The sequence below is a fragment of the Ovis aries genome, chromosome X, assembly GCF_016772045.2.
Source record: "Ovis aries strain OAR_USU_Benz2616 breed Rambouillet chromosome X, ARS-UI_Ramb_v3.0, whole genome shotgun sequence".
NCBI lineage: Eukaryota > Metazoa > Chordata > Mammalia > Artiodactyla > Bovidae > Ovis > Ovis aries.
In genome coordinates, this window is record NC_056080.1 from 40,882,346 (window position 1) to 40,900,973 (window position 18,628).

General features: G+C 38.1%; 2 protein-coding genes across 24 annotated transcripts in view; one reads left to right on the forward strand and one right to left on the reverse strand.

The window, feature by feature from the left end:
- CASK (calcium/calmodulin dependent serine protein kinase) overlaps positions 1-18,628 on the reverse strand; it is a 379,740-nt gene that overhangs the window by 165,173 nt on the left and 195,939 nt on the right. For all 23 annotated transcript variants that reach the window (XM_042242034.1, XM_060407439.1, XM_027963055.2 and 20 more), the window contains exon 5: positions 16,841-16,913. In XM_042242034.1, coding sequence (XP_042097968.1) covers positions 16,841-16,913 — 73 coding nt within the window. The remainder of the gene's footprint in view (positions 1-16,840; positions 16,914-18,628) is intronic.
- Positions 1,752-6,920, forward strand: GPR82 (G protein-coupled receptor 82). The gene is made up of 3 exons (XM_004022013.6): positions 1,752-1,969; positions 4,404-4,471; positions 4,608-6,920. The coding sequence occupies exon 3, from the start codon at positions 4,642-4,644 to the stop codon at positions 5,650-5,652; it is 1,011 nt and encodes a 336-aa protein (XP_004022062.1). The 5' UTR covers positions 1,752-1,969; positions 4,404-4,471; positions 4,608-4,641; the 3' UTR covers positions 5,653-6,920.

An 18,628-nucleotide genomic window follows, 5' to 3' on the forward strand; every position in this document is an offset into this window, starting at 1 on the left:
ACAGGATTCCTTTTACATTCTTCCTTCTCTAAATTATTTCAAACTGTTTTCTAAAAATTTTATTTATTAATTGGTAGAAAATTGCTTTACAATTTTGTGTTGGTTTCTGCCGTACAACAATGCAAATCAGTCTATATATATCCTTTCCCTCCCTTTCTCTATCCTACCCTTCTAGGTCATCACAGAGTGCCAGGCTGGGCTCCCTGTGTTATTTAGCAACCTCCCACTAACTATTTCACACATGATAGTGTATGTATGTCAAAACTACTTTCTCAATTTGTCCCACACTCCCCCTCTGTGTCTAGGGTCATCAGTACCACTTTTCTAGATTTCATATATATGTGTTAATATATGATACTTGTTTTTCTCTTTCTGACTTACTTCACTCTGTAAAAGAGCCTCTAGGCTCATCCACCTCACTACAACTGACACAAATTCATTCCTTTTTATGGCCGAATAATATTCCATTGTATAAATTTACCACAATTTCTTTATCCATTCATCTGTTGATGGACATCTAGACTATTTTTTGTTCTAAATAATTTCTTCCTGGAACATGAAGAATTGTTGAAATAAAAATGATAGGAATTCCAGAGGGCAGATTACTCTGCAATCAACGGCCATGTACCCCCAGATGAGTCACTCTTCTTAATTAAATGATGGCAAATATTGCAAAGATGAATAACAGCAGAACAAAATCCAGACAGTCAGGTAGTCCTCATTATTATTTTAAAGAGAAATATCAGCAAGCATCAGGGTGAATTTATCTAATCAACAAGAAATAAGATAAGCATGACAGGTTATGAGAAATGGCAAAGTATATTTCTTAATTTTAAATGAAGATTGTTACAGATAACTGAAGTGCTTGAGCCTGATGAAATTAGATTGCTGTTCCCATCCTCAGACTCCCACTGGTTTAACTATGGTACTTAGCATCGTTCATTTAGTTAATAGTTAATAGACTGATGAAACAATCCTGTACATCAAATTGGTTTCACAGTTCTTTATATTGTAATACAATTATTGATTTGAGGCATATTTGGTTTTCATTTCTGGCACTTTCCAGGATTTCCCAAATTCATAATGAAATGCTCCAAACAATGTACTGCTTTTGAATCTGAATGGAGGCAGCAGAGGACAATCTGAAGTAGAATGGGTTAGTCTACTGGGGAAATGGCAACCTATGCAAGTATTCTTGCTGGGATAATCCCATGGACAGAGGAGCCTGGTGGGCTACAGTCCATGGGGTCGCAAAGAGTTGGACATGACACAGCAACTGAGTGCCCGTGTGTGCACACACACACACACACACACACACACCCAAGATGAGACCAAAACCCTTGAGTATAGTCTGTGCTTACAGTGTACTGCTCTGGGCCTTACTTCTTTATCCCCCAGTTCTATGATATTTGATTCCAATAACCTCCTACAAGTAAAACAACTTTGAATTCTGCTTCCCTTTATTTACAATAAAGCGGAGTTGCAAACAAGCTGTCCACAAATGATTCTACAGATAAGTTTGTACCAATATTTTAGAGGGTTACTATGGAATGGTTCCCTCTACCACTTTATTTTTACACAAGTAACTAGCCACGGGGACTAAACCTTTGAACTTAACTTCTGCCAAGCATGCTAATGAAGCTACGTGAGGTGTAACCAGTTCATGAAATAATAATAAGGAAGCACAGCATATATATTGTCCACCAACTTCCTCCCACTATAGAAAAAGAGAAATGAGTTTTTTTTTTTTTGAGAAGGTAGTTGCTACATTCACCGTAACTATTGCATTTCTTCAATACTGTGTTTAATTTCCTTTCTTCCCACTGTAGTTGGTATCATGCAAGAATCTGTTCTCCTTGAGTAAAACTGAAAGATAATGGAAGACTGATGATCGGAGAATTATAAGTCTGAAATTGAGCATCACCACCCCGAACAACAGAGCCTTGGCTGGCATAAACTACTGATACAGGTAAGACTGATCACTCAGTTTGAGCTTAAAAGTTAACTCTTTATATAAAAACTCTAACAGGATTAAAATGTTTACATTTTAAAACTGATCACTAAGAAAGGTCAGCATATTAATTATGTAGGTAACCGTTAGTAGCTAAAGTTAGAATTATAGACGTCTTTCATTTGTCAAATTAGCAGAGGTACAATGTGTTACAGGACTGACTGAAGACAGGCATTCTGCTGAGCAGAATGCAGACTTGCACACATTTTCTAGACAGCCATTCTGTATATGTAACATGCGATTGTTATTTGATTTCTTAAGCCTTATGGTTTCTAAATTTTAGAAAATAATTATCTAGCAGTTTTATAATCAAACTTTACTTTTAAAGGAGAGGCACATAGTAGATACAAGCTTGATGTTTGGCAAGCTAAAGATGGTCAACTAGTTGTTGTCTGTTATACTGAAGGTGCCTCTAGAGTCTCAAGGTCATCCATCCAATAAAGCTAGCCTCTGTGAAGTTCTTTTTACCTCTTGTCTGTTCTGAAGCATCTGCTAGGGTGAAATAGAAAAGCAAGGCAATGGTAATGAATAAGATGATGACAGATGCTCTATGTGGTGGCCTAGCTTTTTTTATATATATAAAAGAATACTATTCATTAATACAAAAGCATCACCTTTATAGATTTTAGTACACAACGCATTATCTATACAAGGCCGTAGTTAGTGTTTTTCTTTAACATCATCACAAAAGGAAGTTCCATTCTTTATATACTATAAACAACCACTTTGATCAGATAATTTTTTTTCTTAAGAAATAAACTGGCTAATTTCACTCTCTGATTTTTAAATCAATTCCCATTTGCCAGGGTGTACTGGACTCAGATACAAACTCACTCTGAAGCATATGCACCATTTTCTAAATAAAAATTGCAAAGCAACAAAATAACATGATAGACACTGGTAGACATTAAGGGTCTTAGTATTTGAACCTAGAGATACCCAAGCTTTCAAGCCTTTGAGTGAAGATTTGTTTAAAAAGTAAGTTCAAAATTACAGTGGTATATTTTGGGAAAAATCCCTACTTTTATAATCTAAGATGCAAAAAATATAATCTGATGCTGAATAGGGGTAAAGAGTAAAATATCCCTGAGGGGCTATGAGCATATAAGAATCTCAGAAGGCACTGTTTAGCAAAAAAATTTTGTGTTTATCAAAAGAGAGAATGAGAAGAAAAAAACTGAGTATCCTTATTCTAGATTATAAAAGAGTGGAGAATGGGGTACTTAGAAATGTATGGTGAAAAATACGGAGAACTGAAGCACATTCTGAAAAGAGCTCATGGTTTTTATTTGACCAGAATCCAAAACCTTCTCTTTTTTCCAACTAAAAGAAAAATAAAGGAATGAGAAAAATATGAAAAGGAGTCTGTATGTGTACCTTTTGAAGCAAGAGACATTTAAAAACAAGACATTAAAGAGGCCAAATCATACCTGCATTTATACTGTGGTTAAAGTATCTTCTAAAACAACAAAAAACAAACATTTCTCTGAAAAACCAAGGTACTAAGTTACACACAAAGACACATGAGGGCGCTCTAACCAACAAGCAATAGCAACTACGGTTTGATTCAGAATCTTATACTAAATTTTTACTAAAGTATGATAGATGAGCATTAAATATCTGAAATAAGAAATTACTGATGACATCCAGTAAGGACTCTGGTATCCTGGTGTCTATCCTTGGTCACTACATTTTTCTTCCGTTTAACTCAAGATCTTGCCTGAATGTTGACAAAGAATTAAGTTTACTTATGAAATACGAAAGAAGACTCTTCTAATAGTATTGGATTAGAGAGACGCTCTTTAACTTAGCCATGAAAAGACACCATTTTTAAAAGTACTTATGGACAATTAAGGTGGTAATTTGGAGAAGGAAATGGCAACCTACTCTAGTATTCTTGCCTGGAGAATCCCATGGACAGAGGGGCCTGGTAGGCTGCTGTCCATAGGGTCACACAGAGTTGGACACGACGGAAGCGACTTAGCATGCCTGCATGCACTGGAGAAGGAAATGGCAACCCACTCCAGTGTGCTTTGCCTGGAGAATCCCATGGACAGAGGGGCCTGGTGGGCTGCCGTCTATGGGGTCGCACAGAGTTGGACACGACTGAAGCGACTTAGCAGCAGCAGCAGCAGCAGCAGCAGCAGCAGCAAGGTGGTAATTAAAAATTGGTCTTCTGTTAACATGACCACAAAATACTTTTGCAACAGTTTCCTTTGGTCAGTAAATATTGCTTGCATGTGCCTTTAAATTCTAAAAATTACCTTCCTAGGCCAAAATCAATTTTATTTTACAAACTACCTTAAAATCTAGGATAAGAATTACACGTTTCTCTAGTATAAAAGAATAAATCTCAGGCATTTAACTATTTCTATCAAATTTTATTCTTTAGACAAAGGCACCATCCACAATATTCAACTTCCTGCTTTTATTTCAACCGGACAATCGGGATTAGAAAAGGTGAGAAGGCATCTATACTCTCCCTTTCCATTCACTATATTTATGTTACTATTTTATTTTAGCCAATGCTTAAAAAATTATTTAGTTTAAATACCATTTGTAATTTTAATATTAAATATCTGCAATTCTGTTCTAGCTCCTGTGGCAAAATTCAAGGAAATCTGATATAAATGAGTAACAACTCAACATGTATTCAACCATCCAAGATCTCTTACATGGCTTTACCGATCATTTATACCTTCCTTTGTATCATTGGTCTGTTTGGAAATTCTCTCTCCCAGTGGATATTTTTAACAAAAATAGCTAAGAAAACATCAACACACATCTACCTAGCACATCTTGTGACTGCAAACTTACTCGTGTGCAGTGCCATGCCTTTCATGGGTATCTATTTCCTGAAAGGTTTTCAGTGGGAATATCAATCTCCACAATGCAGAGTGGTCAATTTTTTGGGAACTCTATCCATGCATGTAAGTATGTTCGTCAGCCTCTTAATTTTAAGCTGGATTGCCATAAGCCGCTATGCTACCTTAATGAAAAAGGATTCCACACAAGAGACCACTTCGTGTTATGAGAAAGTATTTTATGGCCACTTACTGAAAAAATTTCGTCAGCCCAACTTTGCTAGAAAACTATGTGTTTACATATGGATAGTTGTTCTGGGCATAATTATTCCAATTATCATATACTACTCAGTTGAAGAGGCCACAAAAGGGGAAGAGACGAAGTGCTATAATTCAAAGATGGAACTAGGAGCCGAGATCTCTCAGACTGCAGGCCTCATTGGAACCACATTTATTGGGTTTTCATTTTTAGTTGTCCTAACATCGTACTATTCTTTTGTCAACCATCTGAGAAAAATAAGGACTTGTACATCCATTACAGAGAAAGATCTGACTTACAGCTCTGTGAAAAGGCACCTTTTGGTCATTCAGATTCTACTAATAGTTTGCTTCCTTCCATACAGCATTTTTAAACCCATTTTTTTTGTTGTACACCGAAGAGTGGAATGTCAGCAACTGAATCATTTAATTGAAATAAAAAACATCCTCACCTGCCTTGCATCAGCCAGAAGTAGCACAGACCCCATTATATTTCTTTTTTTAGATAAAACATTCAAGAAGACACTATACAATCTCTTTACAAAACCTGACGCACCCCATCTGCAACCCTCTGATTGATTTCTGAATGGAAACCACCATCAAACAGAAAAGTGTTCATATGACCCTACTGGGGCCCCTAAACGACGGGTGTAACAGGTCATAGCTTGGTTGATAATAGGCATCAAGAAAGCCTCTTTGGCTTCTAAAAACAAAATCAACCAACCAACAAACATAAAACTCACTTTATGGTTCTACTTCGAGTGAAAGCTGAGATGGCAGAGACTTATAGAGGCAAAAGACAAGCATACTGCAAGGAGCCCACCACATATGAAACCACCAGATGATTTTCTGTTTAAACTCAACCATGGATGCTTCTACGCAAAGCACAATAATTCAAAACTACAGGATAAAGCAGCAAATGGTTTATGACTTTCCTACTTTCTAGTAATTAGATTACAAGGGTCCATGTATGGGTAATGTATTGTTGGTAACTTTTAAAACAAGTATAAGAAAAAGTGAATAAGAAATTTCCTCATTTAAGTCCTATCTAAGTGTATGAATAACGTACTGTAAAAAATCCAAGGTTTTATAAATACATTATTTATTTGGTATTATCTGGTCCACGATCCTGGGAGAAGGAATATTCATTGATTCCAGTATTTATTAAGTAGATGTTATTTATAAATACACTTAAATATTTGGATTGGGCTTTGTCAAAATAAAAATGTCATTATATGATCTTCACATTTTGTTGATTCTCCTCTGTATTCAATATAAATAATGTTATTAGTGACAAACAGTACCTAGCATGTAAATGTGTTCAATTAATTTTTGTGAAATAAATGAATGAATGAATGATAGGCAGTATAACAGTATCACCATTGTGAGACTGGTCTCTGGAGTTAGAGTCCCTAGATTCAATCCTAGTTCCAACTCTTATTTAGCTGGACAATCTTAGGGAAATCACCCTCTGTAAGTGTTAATTTCTTCATTTGTAGAACAGAAAAATGCTATGTAATTCATAGGTACTATTATTAAGCCAGATGATGTTACTACTATGAGTAGCTCTCATTTACTAAGCACGTGCTATGTGCTTACGGGTTTCACATTATTATTTTAATCATCACAACCTTGATGTATGCCAATTAACTGATGAAAACACTGAAGTGCATAGTTAAATAAGTCATCTAAAATTTTCTCAAATATTTACCTAAATATTTAAAGAGTAAGCCTTTCTTTATGGTCATTTCTTTCTTAGATGCAATCTTGTAAGACAAATGATGATGGCTATATTCTGTATTATATACAATATAATTAAAAATAAAAAAGAATGTGTGTTTATCTTCCTAAAGAGACCACAAGCAACTTTGGAGCTTTAGTCTATTTCCTATTTCTGCTCCTATGGTACTTGCAATTGCTCGGATAAGAACCAAACATAAACAGCTGAACAAAATTGAAGTTGAATAAACCTGAACTGTAACCTGCTACTTCATTAGACACTGCTTAAAGACTCATCTACTCCCTACATGGTAATTTCTTCAGTGCTCAAAAAGAAGTTTAAAGTTAGTTCACATAGCACTCTTAAGACTTTCATCTCATAGCATGTTTTGTTCCAGAATTTAAAATGTAGAAACAATTCACCTTACACAGAAACAAATCTGTGTGATTTTCATTGAAAAAGAATAGAAATCAGTAAATAATTTTTTTTCCTTTTTTTACTTCAATGTTTAAATGAGAGAAGAAAATGTTCAGAGAAACATGTGAAAAAACAGATGCTGGCTTCAAATATTTATAGTATACAACTATTCTTTTATAGCAGCAATCTTATTTCTGGCTGATTATTTTTAATTTGCATAGACAAAGGAAGACCTGGGAATTCCAGGTGACTCCTTAAGTGTTGGCTGTAAACAAGGGTGTCTAATCTAGTAATTTCATAGACATGAGAATCACATATTAACTCAAAGTCGGCCAAAACAGCCAAGTTTCTCCACAGTTACAGCAATACTTTCTTACATAAGTTTTAAAACCCAAACTCATTAGACTAAGAAGAACTGAGAAGCTGATCGATAGTTCTCATTTAACACAAGCAATGCTGAATCAAATCTCACTTCACTTAGGAGTTTTAAAAATATGTGTAACTTCTGAAAATCATTATTAAAAACATCACTTTATACCACTATTTAAATAAAAGATACTACACCAAAGTAGACTTCTCTACATTAGAAAAAGGCACAAAAGGAGATATGCAATTTCTCAAGTTACTCATTCTGGTAGAAAACTTCCGTTTTAATTCTCTGTACTGAGCTTATTAATCACCATGTTTATCTTTACACCATAGATGCTTTCATGAATAGGTGATTGCAAATTATGTTGAATTTTCTGTGTAATTGAGGAACTGACTATTTAATGTCATGGCAAATATTTTATAGGAAGTATCACTTTCTAAAATGTATCCTAAATTTGAAGTGTGGATTTCAGGAAAGTGATGCTTTTAATGTGAGTTAACATCAAACACAATTGCAGAAACCCCAAATTTTGACTTAAAGATTGACAAGATTGTGTATTAACAGGCATGACAAAGGTTTATTTCCCCCTTTATCCTTTCACATATACACTCCCATTAAGGCAACCTGCAAACTATTAATCAGGAACATGAACAATTAAGACTAGAACAGCAAAATGAAGGATGGAGTACTCCTCCTGGAAGTGAGTTTCTATTCTTTGGGGAGAACAGGAAGATGCTGGAGAAGGAAAAAAGTTTCCTCCATCCTGTCGGTTTTCCTGACGGGTCTCCTGACCTGAGATGGATTAACAGGAGAAAAAAAAAACCATAATAAATTACATACCTGAGGGGAATATGGCCTCATATCCTCTGGAATATGAGGCTCAAGGACAAGCTGGGAAATTGGAACTTATGAGCCAACTGAGCCAACTGAGAGAAGGAGAAGAGGGTAGGGGTTGGGGACATGGAGATGGAGAAACAAATGTTTGGGAAACAAATGCTTGCTACCAACACTATGGGATGCAGAGGGGACTTTGGTCTCCCTGAGTTCCCCCACCACACCTAGCCCACATTCTCTGCAGACATCTCCGGTGATAGTACTCTTCCTGGATCAGACCCTTTAAATTGTTTCAGGCGGTTAAGGGGGAGGTGAAAAGAAAGACTTCCTGAGTCTTTTGCTTCTTAAAAATAACCAGCCCCCAATAATCTTCAAGCCAAACAGACACATTATGGGGGTGGCAAGTTTTGCTCCCTCCAATGTCAACCCCGCTCTGATCTGGTTAAGGCTGGCTGCAGCCCACCTGGGGCTTTGCAGTCTGCAGAGAGGGAGCTGTTATGAGCGAATATGCGAAGACAAGCTGAGAGGGAATCTTGCTTGGCAAACCACCACAGAGGGGCACTGGTAGTTTGCTAAGCATTTCAATCCTGCAACCTAATGCCATGAGCCTTCTTTGACTGCCCTGGGATTCAAAGTGAACTAATATCAGTGGCAAGAGTTACTACAGTACAAATGCATTGGCTGTATGGTACATGCTTGCCACTGCTGGCTCAGAAGGGAACCAGCAGTGAAAGTACTCGCATCTACTGAGCAAAAGAAAGTTGGAGCTGATGTTTTTTTGAAATGGGGGATGGGTGGAAAAAGAGAAGCAAGGTCATCTTAAATTTATCTTGTATTTCTAAGTATTAAAAACCCCACGATCATGCTGAACATGTACATTATGCTAGACAATCTTACAAAAGTAACAGAGAAGGCAAGCCTGCGTGCTTATTATAATAAAGAACAGAATTTACTTTCATCTTAAGGAAACTCTCAATGTTCTATATAATATAAACATGAGGGACTTTTGGGGAGCTGTGGTAAGAGATGTAAGATAAATGTCAAGAGAGATGGAGGAAGAAATACCATAAGAAATCCACAATGCCACCGCAACTAGTGTGATGTGATGAACGCCCATTTATAATGAAGTCTGGCCCTCAGCTGGTGAAAGGAGAACTGATACCAGAAGGTGGCCAGAGAGCAGCCGGGCGTGTTCATGGGTTAGCAAGGAAACCATTTAAAGGAAGCACACACAGAAATGCTTGGGTGGAGGTTCCTGGCTGAGCAGTTGTGAGATTTGGGGTTTTGCAGTTCTGAGAACTAAACCGGAGCCCCCAAATCTCCTGGGCACAGGCCCTATTCAGAATAGAAAGGGACTGTGTGTCAAGCAGTTTGCTCAAAGAAGTGGCTTAACTTCAACTTGAAGTTAAGTTGAAGTCTTATTAAAATCAGACGTCAGTAGGTCAATGGCGCAGAAAGGTCTGAGGCTTGGTTTTCTCTCCCCACTCAAGTGATGCTTTGTGAGGCATCTCTGGGAGACAGGAGAGACAATAAAACGGCGACTCTCATGGCTGAACAGAGCCAATGAAGGCCAGCAAGGAGCCAGGAGTTGCATTTACTTAAAAAACTGGACTTTTTTTTTTTTTAAGTACTTTTCATTTAGGGGTGAGAGGAAGAAAACACTGAAACATAATGAAAGTTTTCACATCCTTTCACGAGAAAAAAACAGGAATAAAAGAGAAGGTGATAGAAAAAAGAAATTTGCATACATGCAATATTTAATGCCTGTAGGGAGGCAAAGCATGAGAAATAGAATATTATGACTGTGGGCATCAACCAGGGGTGGTTTTTGAGGGGGCATTTGGAAATGTTGGGAGTCAGTTTTGAGCATCACACAGCGGGGAAATGCTACTGGCATCTAGTAGGTAGAGGTGGCAACACAAAGGGCAGCCCCCCACACTAAAGAACCTGGCCCCCAGTGTGTATGGCTGCTGGGAGATGCTGTACTATGATGACACATCTTCCCAAACTTAAGTCAGTCAGTTCAGTTGCGTGGTCGTGTCTGACTCTTTGATCCCATGGACTGCAGCACGCCAGGCTTCCCTGTCCATCACTAACTCCTGGAGCTTGCTCAAACTCATGTCCATCATGTCGGTGATACCATACAGCCATCTCATCCTCTGTGGTCCCCTTCTCCTCCTGTCTTCAATCTTTCCCAGCATCAGGGTCTTTTCTAATGAGTCAGTTCTTTGCATCATGGCCAGAGTATTGGAGCTTCAGCTTCAGCATCAGTCCTTCCAATGAATATTCAGGACTAATTTCCTTTAGAATTGACTGGTTTGACCTCCTTGCAGTCCAAGGGACTCTCAAGAGTCTTCAAAGAATTATACAATTACATTTTACACAATTTCATATGAAACTGCTTCTTCAAAACAAACAGCTTCCATTACACATCACATGGCACCATAGACTCAAATGTAACCTGATACAACCAAACATTTTTAGACTCAGGTATTCTGATTTCAAAAAGAAATGCCTACCAAGTAAAGAAAAAAGTATTATTAATATAATTCTAGAATGTTTGAAACCCAATGCTTCTGGATCTATGCCAAGAACTTGGGGGGAGGGGAAGGAGGGAGAGAAGGAGAATAAGAACTGGAACAAGGGAGAAAATGGGAATATTCTTGGCTAGCTAAAAGAGACGATTAAATAATTTAAATTTTTCTCAAAGGAATGGACTGTTGCAATGGTCTTCTGTTTTCTTTACTGAGTAAAAAGGAAGAAAACTTTGACAAAAACTCACTATAGAAATCAAAATCTATATACAGAGGAAATCTATATCCATACAAGTCACTGAATATCCACTATCTGAATGTGAAGAAAAGCTACTAGGCTGCAAAATTTGTTATTATAAGCAAAGAGTAAGAACATATTCAGTGAAAGTTTAAATTATTAGCCATGGGCAATGTACTGTTATTAAAGTTGCATTATTATTAAAGATTACTACATTGGAAAACCTCTATAAGGTCCTGAATGAAACTATTTTGGGTTATCTAAGCTACTGAAATTATATTAGCAAATCCTGTGGACAAAACCTTCAAATATACCTGGAATCTACTTAAAAACAAAACAAAAAAATCACTTCCTTGTTACCACTCTGGCCCTGCCAGGCAGGACCATCTCTTGTTTCCCAAGTTCCACCCTGGAGCCCCTATTCAATCTATTAGAGCAACAAAGCAACGTATTCCTGTTACCGTGGAAAGTCAGATCACCATCTGTCTTTGTTCAAAACTCTTTGGTGAATCCTCAGTTCTGTCAGAGTAAAGGTTAAAGGTTCTCCTCCCCTCCTTTCCTCTCTAAGTTCATCTACTATCGTCTCCCCTTTGCCCACTTTGCTTCAATCATACTGGCCTTCTTGCTCTCGCTCAAACAGGCCACTTATGCTCCTGCCTTTCTTTACCCAAAATCCTCCTCCTTTGGTGTCAGTCAGCCCACCGTCTCTCCTTGCCAGAGGTCAACTGCTCAATGTGGCCTGCTTCATCACCCTATTTAATACTGCAACCCCTTCTCCAGCAGTCCTCATCCCTTTGGCTACTCTTTTTTTTTCTTCCCTGTAGTCCTCTTCACATCTCTAACCTACTATACAGTTGACTTATTTATGCTCAGTGATCAGCGTCTGTCTCCCTGAACTAGAAAGTCAGCTCCACAGGGTCAGTGATTTGGTCTGTTTTGTTTGATGATGTAGCTCTGGTTCCTAGGATAGTGCCAGACACACAGTAGGCACTCAATTTTGTATTTTTGGATGGATGTCTTCAGAAAAAAAACAAACCCAATCTCAATTTACCAATTAGCTAAATGTGAACACTACAGTTACCATACGAAATGTATAGATTTCAGATACTGAAATATAAACAATATCAACAATAATGTGTGTCCTGTGTTGAGAGTCTGCTTCCCAATTCAACAATGGTGCCTTTTCTGGTGGTTTCTTCTTAACATGCAGTTTGAGAATCACTTCTCTCTTCCCTTCCTTAGACTGTTTCTGGATGCGTGTGTGCATGCTAAATCACTTCAGTCGTGTCCGACTCTTTGCAACCCTATGGACTGCAGCCTGTCAGGCTTCTCTGTCCATGGAACTCTCCAGGCAAGAATACTGCAGTGGGTTGCCATGCCCTCCTCCAGGGAATCTTCCTGATCCAGGGATCAAACCTGCATCTCTTGCATTGGCAGGAAGGTTCTTTACTACCATTGCCACCTGGGAAGTTCATGTTTCCGGATGCTTCCTCAAAATTATTTGGCATGTGCCTTAGATATAATAAACTTACTAAAATTTATTACGGTAACTTTGAGCCATTGCCTACACTATTCCTGTTGCTTGAAACGTCCTCTCATCCTGTTGTAACTCTCCCATGACTCAAGACAAGCAAATGCAACTTTCTCCGTGAATTTTCTGACTCTGCCTTTTAATATTTCCCACCCCATACCTTAGATGATAATTATTTGTTTTGCCTATCTGCGAAGATGGCCGTGAACAAGTTCTCCTATCCTTGTGCACATATGTTGCTTCTCTAACTAAGAGGCGCAACCTGTTTTTCCTCCTCTTGAATCCAGGCTACTCTTGTGACATTTTGACTAACAGAAGGCAGAAGACATAACATGGTGCCAATTCTAGGTTGAGGCTTCATTTTTGCTCCTTTGGTGCTGTGAGACACTGTCCTGCTAGAAAGGGAGGCCATGAGGTGAGAGAGAGGTTCTGAATGAGAGACTGCAAAGAGGACCTAGCCAGCTTCCAGTGGTTCTATTTACTTCTGCTGAGATGTCAGAAAAGTGAGTGAAGGCTTTGTGGATACTAGCCATGCCACCTTAGCCAACAGCCTGTGAGCCAAAATTGAGCAGTCCTCCTCAAGCTTTGCCCAACTGCAGAACTGAAAGCAAATAAATGGTGATTGCTATAAGTCACTGTGTGTTGATCTGTAGTAGCTGGTAACAGATACAGTATCTCATCTGTCTACTGAGACCATAATGCCTTTAGGGCTCTAAACACAGTATACTGTGTGAAGTAGGTACTTGGATATTTGTTGAATAAATCAATCAGAATGTAAATGAAAGCTGAAGCATAGTATTCAAATATAACTACTTAGGGATTGTATTTGGTTTTGGATTGTCATTATACCACGGCCAACCAAAAAGCTGACTGACTATATTATTGAAAGTATTACAGTAGAGTGTGTTGTCCATCATTATTTCTCATATGATACTGATATAATTACCTCTCAAGAACAGAATTCAAAATAAAATTGCTTCTTACAACTCAGTAACAGAATTCCAAACAATCTGATTTAAAAAGTGGGCAGAGGATCTTAACAGACATTTTTCCAAATAAGACAGATGGCCAACAAGTACATGAAAAGATGCTCGAAATCATTAATCATCAGGGAAATGCAAATCCCACAACGAGAGATCACCTCCTAATCTGTTAGAATGACTATCATCAAAAAGGTAAGAAATAACAAGTGTTGGTGAAGATGTAGAAAGAAAGGGAACCCTCATACACTATTGGTGGAAATGTAAATTGGTGCAGTCATTCTAGAAAACAGTATGGAAGTTCCTCAAAAAACTAAAAATAGAACTACCATATGGGGGCTTCCCTGATAGCTCAGTTGGTAAAGAATCTGTCTGCAATCCAGGAGACGCCAGTTCGACTCCTGGGTTGGTAAGATCCACTGAAGAAGGGATAGGCTACCCACTCCACTATTCTTGGGCTTCCCTTGTGGCTCAGCTGGTAAAGAATCTGCCTGCAATGTGGGAGACCTGGGTTTGAACCCTGGGTTTGGAAGATCCTCTGGAGAAGGGAAAGGCTACCCACAACAGTATACTGGCCTAGAGAATTCCATGGACTGTGTAGTCCATGGGGTTGCAAAGAGTTGGACACTACTGAGTGACTTTCACTTTCAACAAGAACTACCAAATGATTGAGCAATTTGACTTCTGAGTACTTATCTGAAGAAAACAAAAACACTACTTTAAAAAGATATTTGCACCCCCATGCTACTGTAGCATTATTTACATTAGCCAAGATGGAAACAACCTAAGTGTCCATTGACGAGGAAATGAATAAAGATATAGTGTGTGTGTGTATATATATACACTCACACACTCTATATATACACTCACACACTCACAACAGAATACTACTCAGTCATAAAAAAGAATGAATTCTTGCCACTGTGACAAAGTGGATGGACCTTGAGGGTATTATGTTGAGTAAGTCTGATAGAGACAAATAAGATTTCAGTTATATACTGAATCTCAAAATCAGAACAAATGAACAAACAAAACAAAACTCACAGACACAGAGACCAGAATGGTGGTTGCCTGAGAGAAAGAGGGTTGGAGGGACAAAATGGGTGAAGGGGGTAACTGGTACAGACTTCCAGTCACAAAAATAAATAAGTCATGAGACGTAATGTACAGCCTAGTGACTAGTCAATAATATTATATTGTACATTTGCATGGTGACAGAGAGTAATTAGACTTACTGTGGTGATCATGTCACAATATATACATATATCATTATGTTGTATACCTGAAACTAATATAATGCTAAATGTTAACTACATCTCAATTTTAAAAAATCGCCTCTTGAGCAACAGTCTTTAACACAATGCTACTATATGAACTCAGAATTTGTTTTACATATTTTTACACATTGTATTCATTTATTTGGGGCTGTGCTGGGTCTTTGTTGCCTCGCAGGCTTTTCTCTAGTTGCAGTGTGCAGGCGTCTCATTGCAGCGGCCTCTCTAGTTGCGGAGCATGGGCTCCAGGGCATATGGGCTTCTGTAGCTGCAGCATGTGGGCTCGAGAGTACAGGCTCAGTAATTGTGGCGCACGGGCTTAGTTGCATGGCGCACAGGCTCAGGAGTTGCGGCATTGGGATCTTCCTGGACCAGGGATAGAACCCATGTCTCCTAAACTGGCAGGTGGATTCTTTACCACTGAGCTATCAGGGAAGCCCCCTGTTTTACATATTTTAAGTTTTCAAATGATCTTTTTTGGGGGGCCTTACTGTGTGGTATGCAGAATCCTAGCTCCCCAACCAGGTATCAAACTCATGCCCTCTGCAGTGGAAGTATGGAGTCTAAACCACTGGACCACCAGGGAACTCCCACAGATTGTCATTTATGGAGATACAGTTCATTCTGTATATATGCATTTTCTTCTATTAATTAAATGCAAAAGAATAACACGGCATATTGCTATCACTGGCCATTCCCCACCCCCCTTATCTTTCTACACTCCTCACTCTCTTTGTTTGCGTAACTGAAGAATACTTGATTATAAAAGTGCTATGCATCCGCCGAGTTGTTTAAAATGTTGAGTGGAGATAATAACAATATCGCTTTCCTATCACCACATTTGAAAAGAATAAGATATTTTACAACTAATTTACACTAATGTGTATTTTGTACATTTCTCCAATGATTTTTTCATTGCTATTATAACATTCCACTAGATGGGTTTGGAATTGCTCATGCTTTCCCCTCAGCTTTTAACCACCAGAATTTCAGTTAAAATTTCTCAGATGTTATAGAAAATTTAATTAAATTCTACTTAATTGTCTTAACCATTAAAGTCCACTGAAGAAGCCAGGCCTTTGATGTTATTTCTTGAGAGAAGAAGAGCTCTGTACCTATGGATGCTATAGGTTAGAGAGAAACCAGTGACAAAATAGGAGCACGTGAAAGTGGACAACAGGGCCAGAGAGAGCACAGGGGCTCTCAGTGACTCAAGGCCTTGAAAAGGGGTGGGCATGAGCAGGAGGGCCATGTCTTCCTTTCTTTCATGCTTCCTTGTTCCCCTGACACCATAATGAGCCAGGAACTGACAGCTCTCATGAATTGATACTGGGATCAAACAGGCATAAAAACTGAATAATGGTAATATTCATATTCCTAAGGGTACAAACTATATTATAATTTATGACTTCAGACTATGTTTCAAAACTCTCTGCAAAGAAAATAAAATGCTGACTATTCTACATTGCAACATTACAGAAGTGTAAGTGTGATGAACTATTCTATATCAACCAAATTCTCATTTTCCCCTCAATTAACTTAGTGCAGGATACTGTTTGTTCTTCCTATTTGCTAGATTTTCACACTTCTCTTACACACACACACACAATGATAAAGAAAGAATAATGGAATTTTAGAATGCATGTACATTTTAATAAAAATAAGGAAATGGAAATGATAAAAAATTGTTCCTATTAAGAATTACTAAACCCTCCAAATATAAACCAGTTCAACAAATTTTTATTTGTAAGTAAAATTAACTTTAAGATGTTCTTCATAAAAACATTAAAGAAAAATTTCTCATTACTATCATTGCTATAAGTCAGTATCTATTCACAAATATTAAAGCTAGTAATAAAAATGACTTACCTTCACATCCCTGTGAATTATGTTATTATCATGACAATAGCGTAGAGCTTCCAGTATCTGTCTCATGTAATGACTGTAGAAAAACAAAAGAAATCTAGAACTGTAAAAAAAAACTTTTATTTTTAAAACTTAATATACAATGTCCCTAGTTTGTAACTCCCACGTTCGTACTCGCTGCCCACAGACACTTTTTGTTTGAGCAGACAAGATTGGTGGAATGCACAGCTTAGTAATGAAAAAGTTGGCAGATGCATAAATTAATGAGCTTTATGAAGAAATGTGTTTTACATTTTCTAAGATACCTAAGTCAAAGGAATTTTCACACATTCACACAGCTTATAGGTAAAATAGCTCTGCAAACTAAACATTCAACCTTAAAATATGAAAAAAATAAATAACAGTTCTCTGACACTCAGTTAATTTTACTTAGTTACTCTGGATTGCTATTGAGTGAGCAGTGCTCAGAAGTACACAAAGAATTCTAACTCAAGGGGTAGAGCCTTTCATCTGCCAGCAGAGGCTGGTTAGCTGTCTTATTTCCATTTAGCTCTAAGAATAAACAAGAGAGAACCCCCTTATGCCTATAATTTCTTTTTGCAACATAATCAAGTATTAGATGGAGTATCCTTGAACAAAGCAGATTCCTTCTGGGCTGAAGTCCTAGGAAAATCAAACTCCTCACAAGGCCAGCAGGGTCCACCGAGGCTCTGCACTGGGTCCAGGAGAAGAACAGAGGAGGAGTGAGCATTTAAAAGTGCTCATAGGGTCAACCAGCCACTGGGTGTGACAAGAGCAGTTCATTCAGTATTACTTGAGAACTTACTTCGACTTCCTTTTCTCAGTTCTAAAGTTCTTCTATAGTCCTACTGTTTCTCTTTTTCTTTAAGGGTCTTTTTCATCTTCTCTTCCTCTGAATTTTATTCCCTACATATCTGTCATTTTCTTTCTACTATCTTCCTTTCTCATTTTTCCCCTTTTCCTTCCCAACCAGCCATGACATAGAAATGCAATATACTTAGCATTATTTATTGGTTAGTGTTTATTTAATTTTGTTTTTTTTTCTATCTAGATCTTTCATTCTCCAAACTTTAAAATAAAGGCTGAAGAAAGCTTATCTCTGGAATTCCCTTAACAGAATGTCCCTGGCTAAGGACTGCCTAACATAAAAAGAACCCAGGATCCCTGAGGCATCAATGGCTTTGTGGAAGATGGTGCATAAGCTATACCATTCTCCAAGATACACAATGGAGATGCTTCATAATTGAAATGCTCCCCTCCGTGTGTGCAATCTCACAGACCTCATGTAGAGACCTCATCTATTCTGGGTCAGCGGTGCTTTTCTGATGCAGGAAGAAGTGAAGAGCTGCCCTTAAAAGGCGCAGATCTCGCTCAGCTTCAGCTGGGTCTTTTGATTGGCTGTATCCTTACGATTGTTCAGTAAAGCCTGGTGCTAGGGAAGAATCTCTCTCTGATTTGTGAGAGTTTGATTTGATAATCTGATCCTGTGTGTTAGTTTACTCCACAACTCGTCACCTCTGAAAAACAGAGGTAATCAGTAATTGGGTTGTAAGGACTCAGTGCAGTTTTCTTTCATGTCACGCTTTGCTACTCCTCTCGAAGGTCAGCCAGTTGGAGAAAACCACTATCAGTATGACTACTTGGCGTCTGAGTCTTCTTTCACTTGGTCTCACTAGAACAACTGATACAAGCTGCATTTCCCCACAATGGAGTATAGGATCAGAGAGAAGGAAAGTAGAAGTCATCTGGTTGAATGCTCTAAGCCAAAGG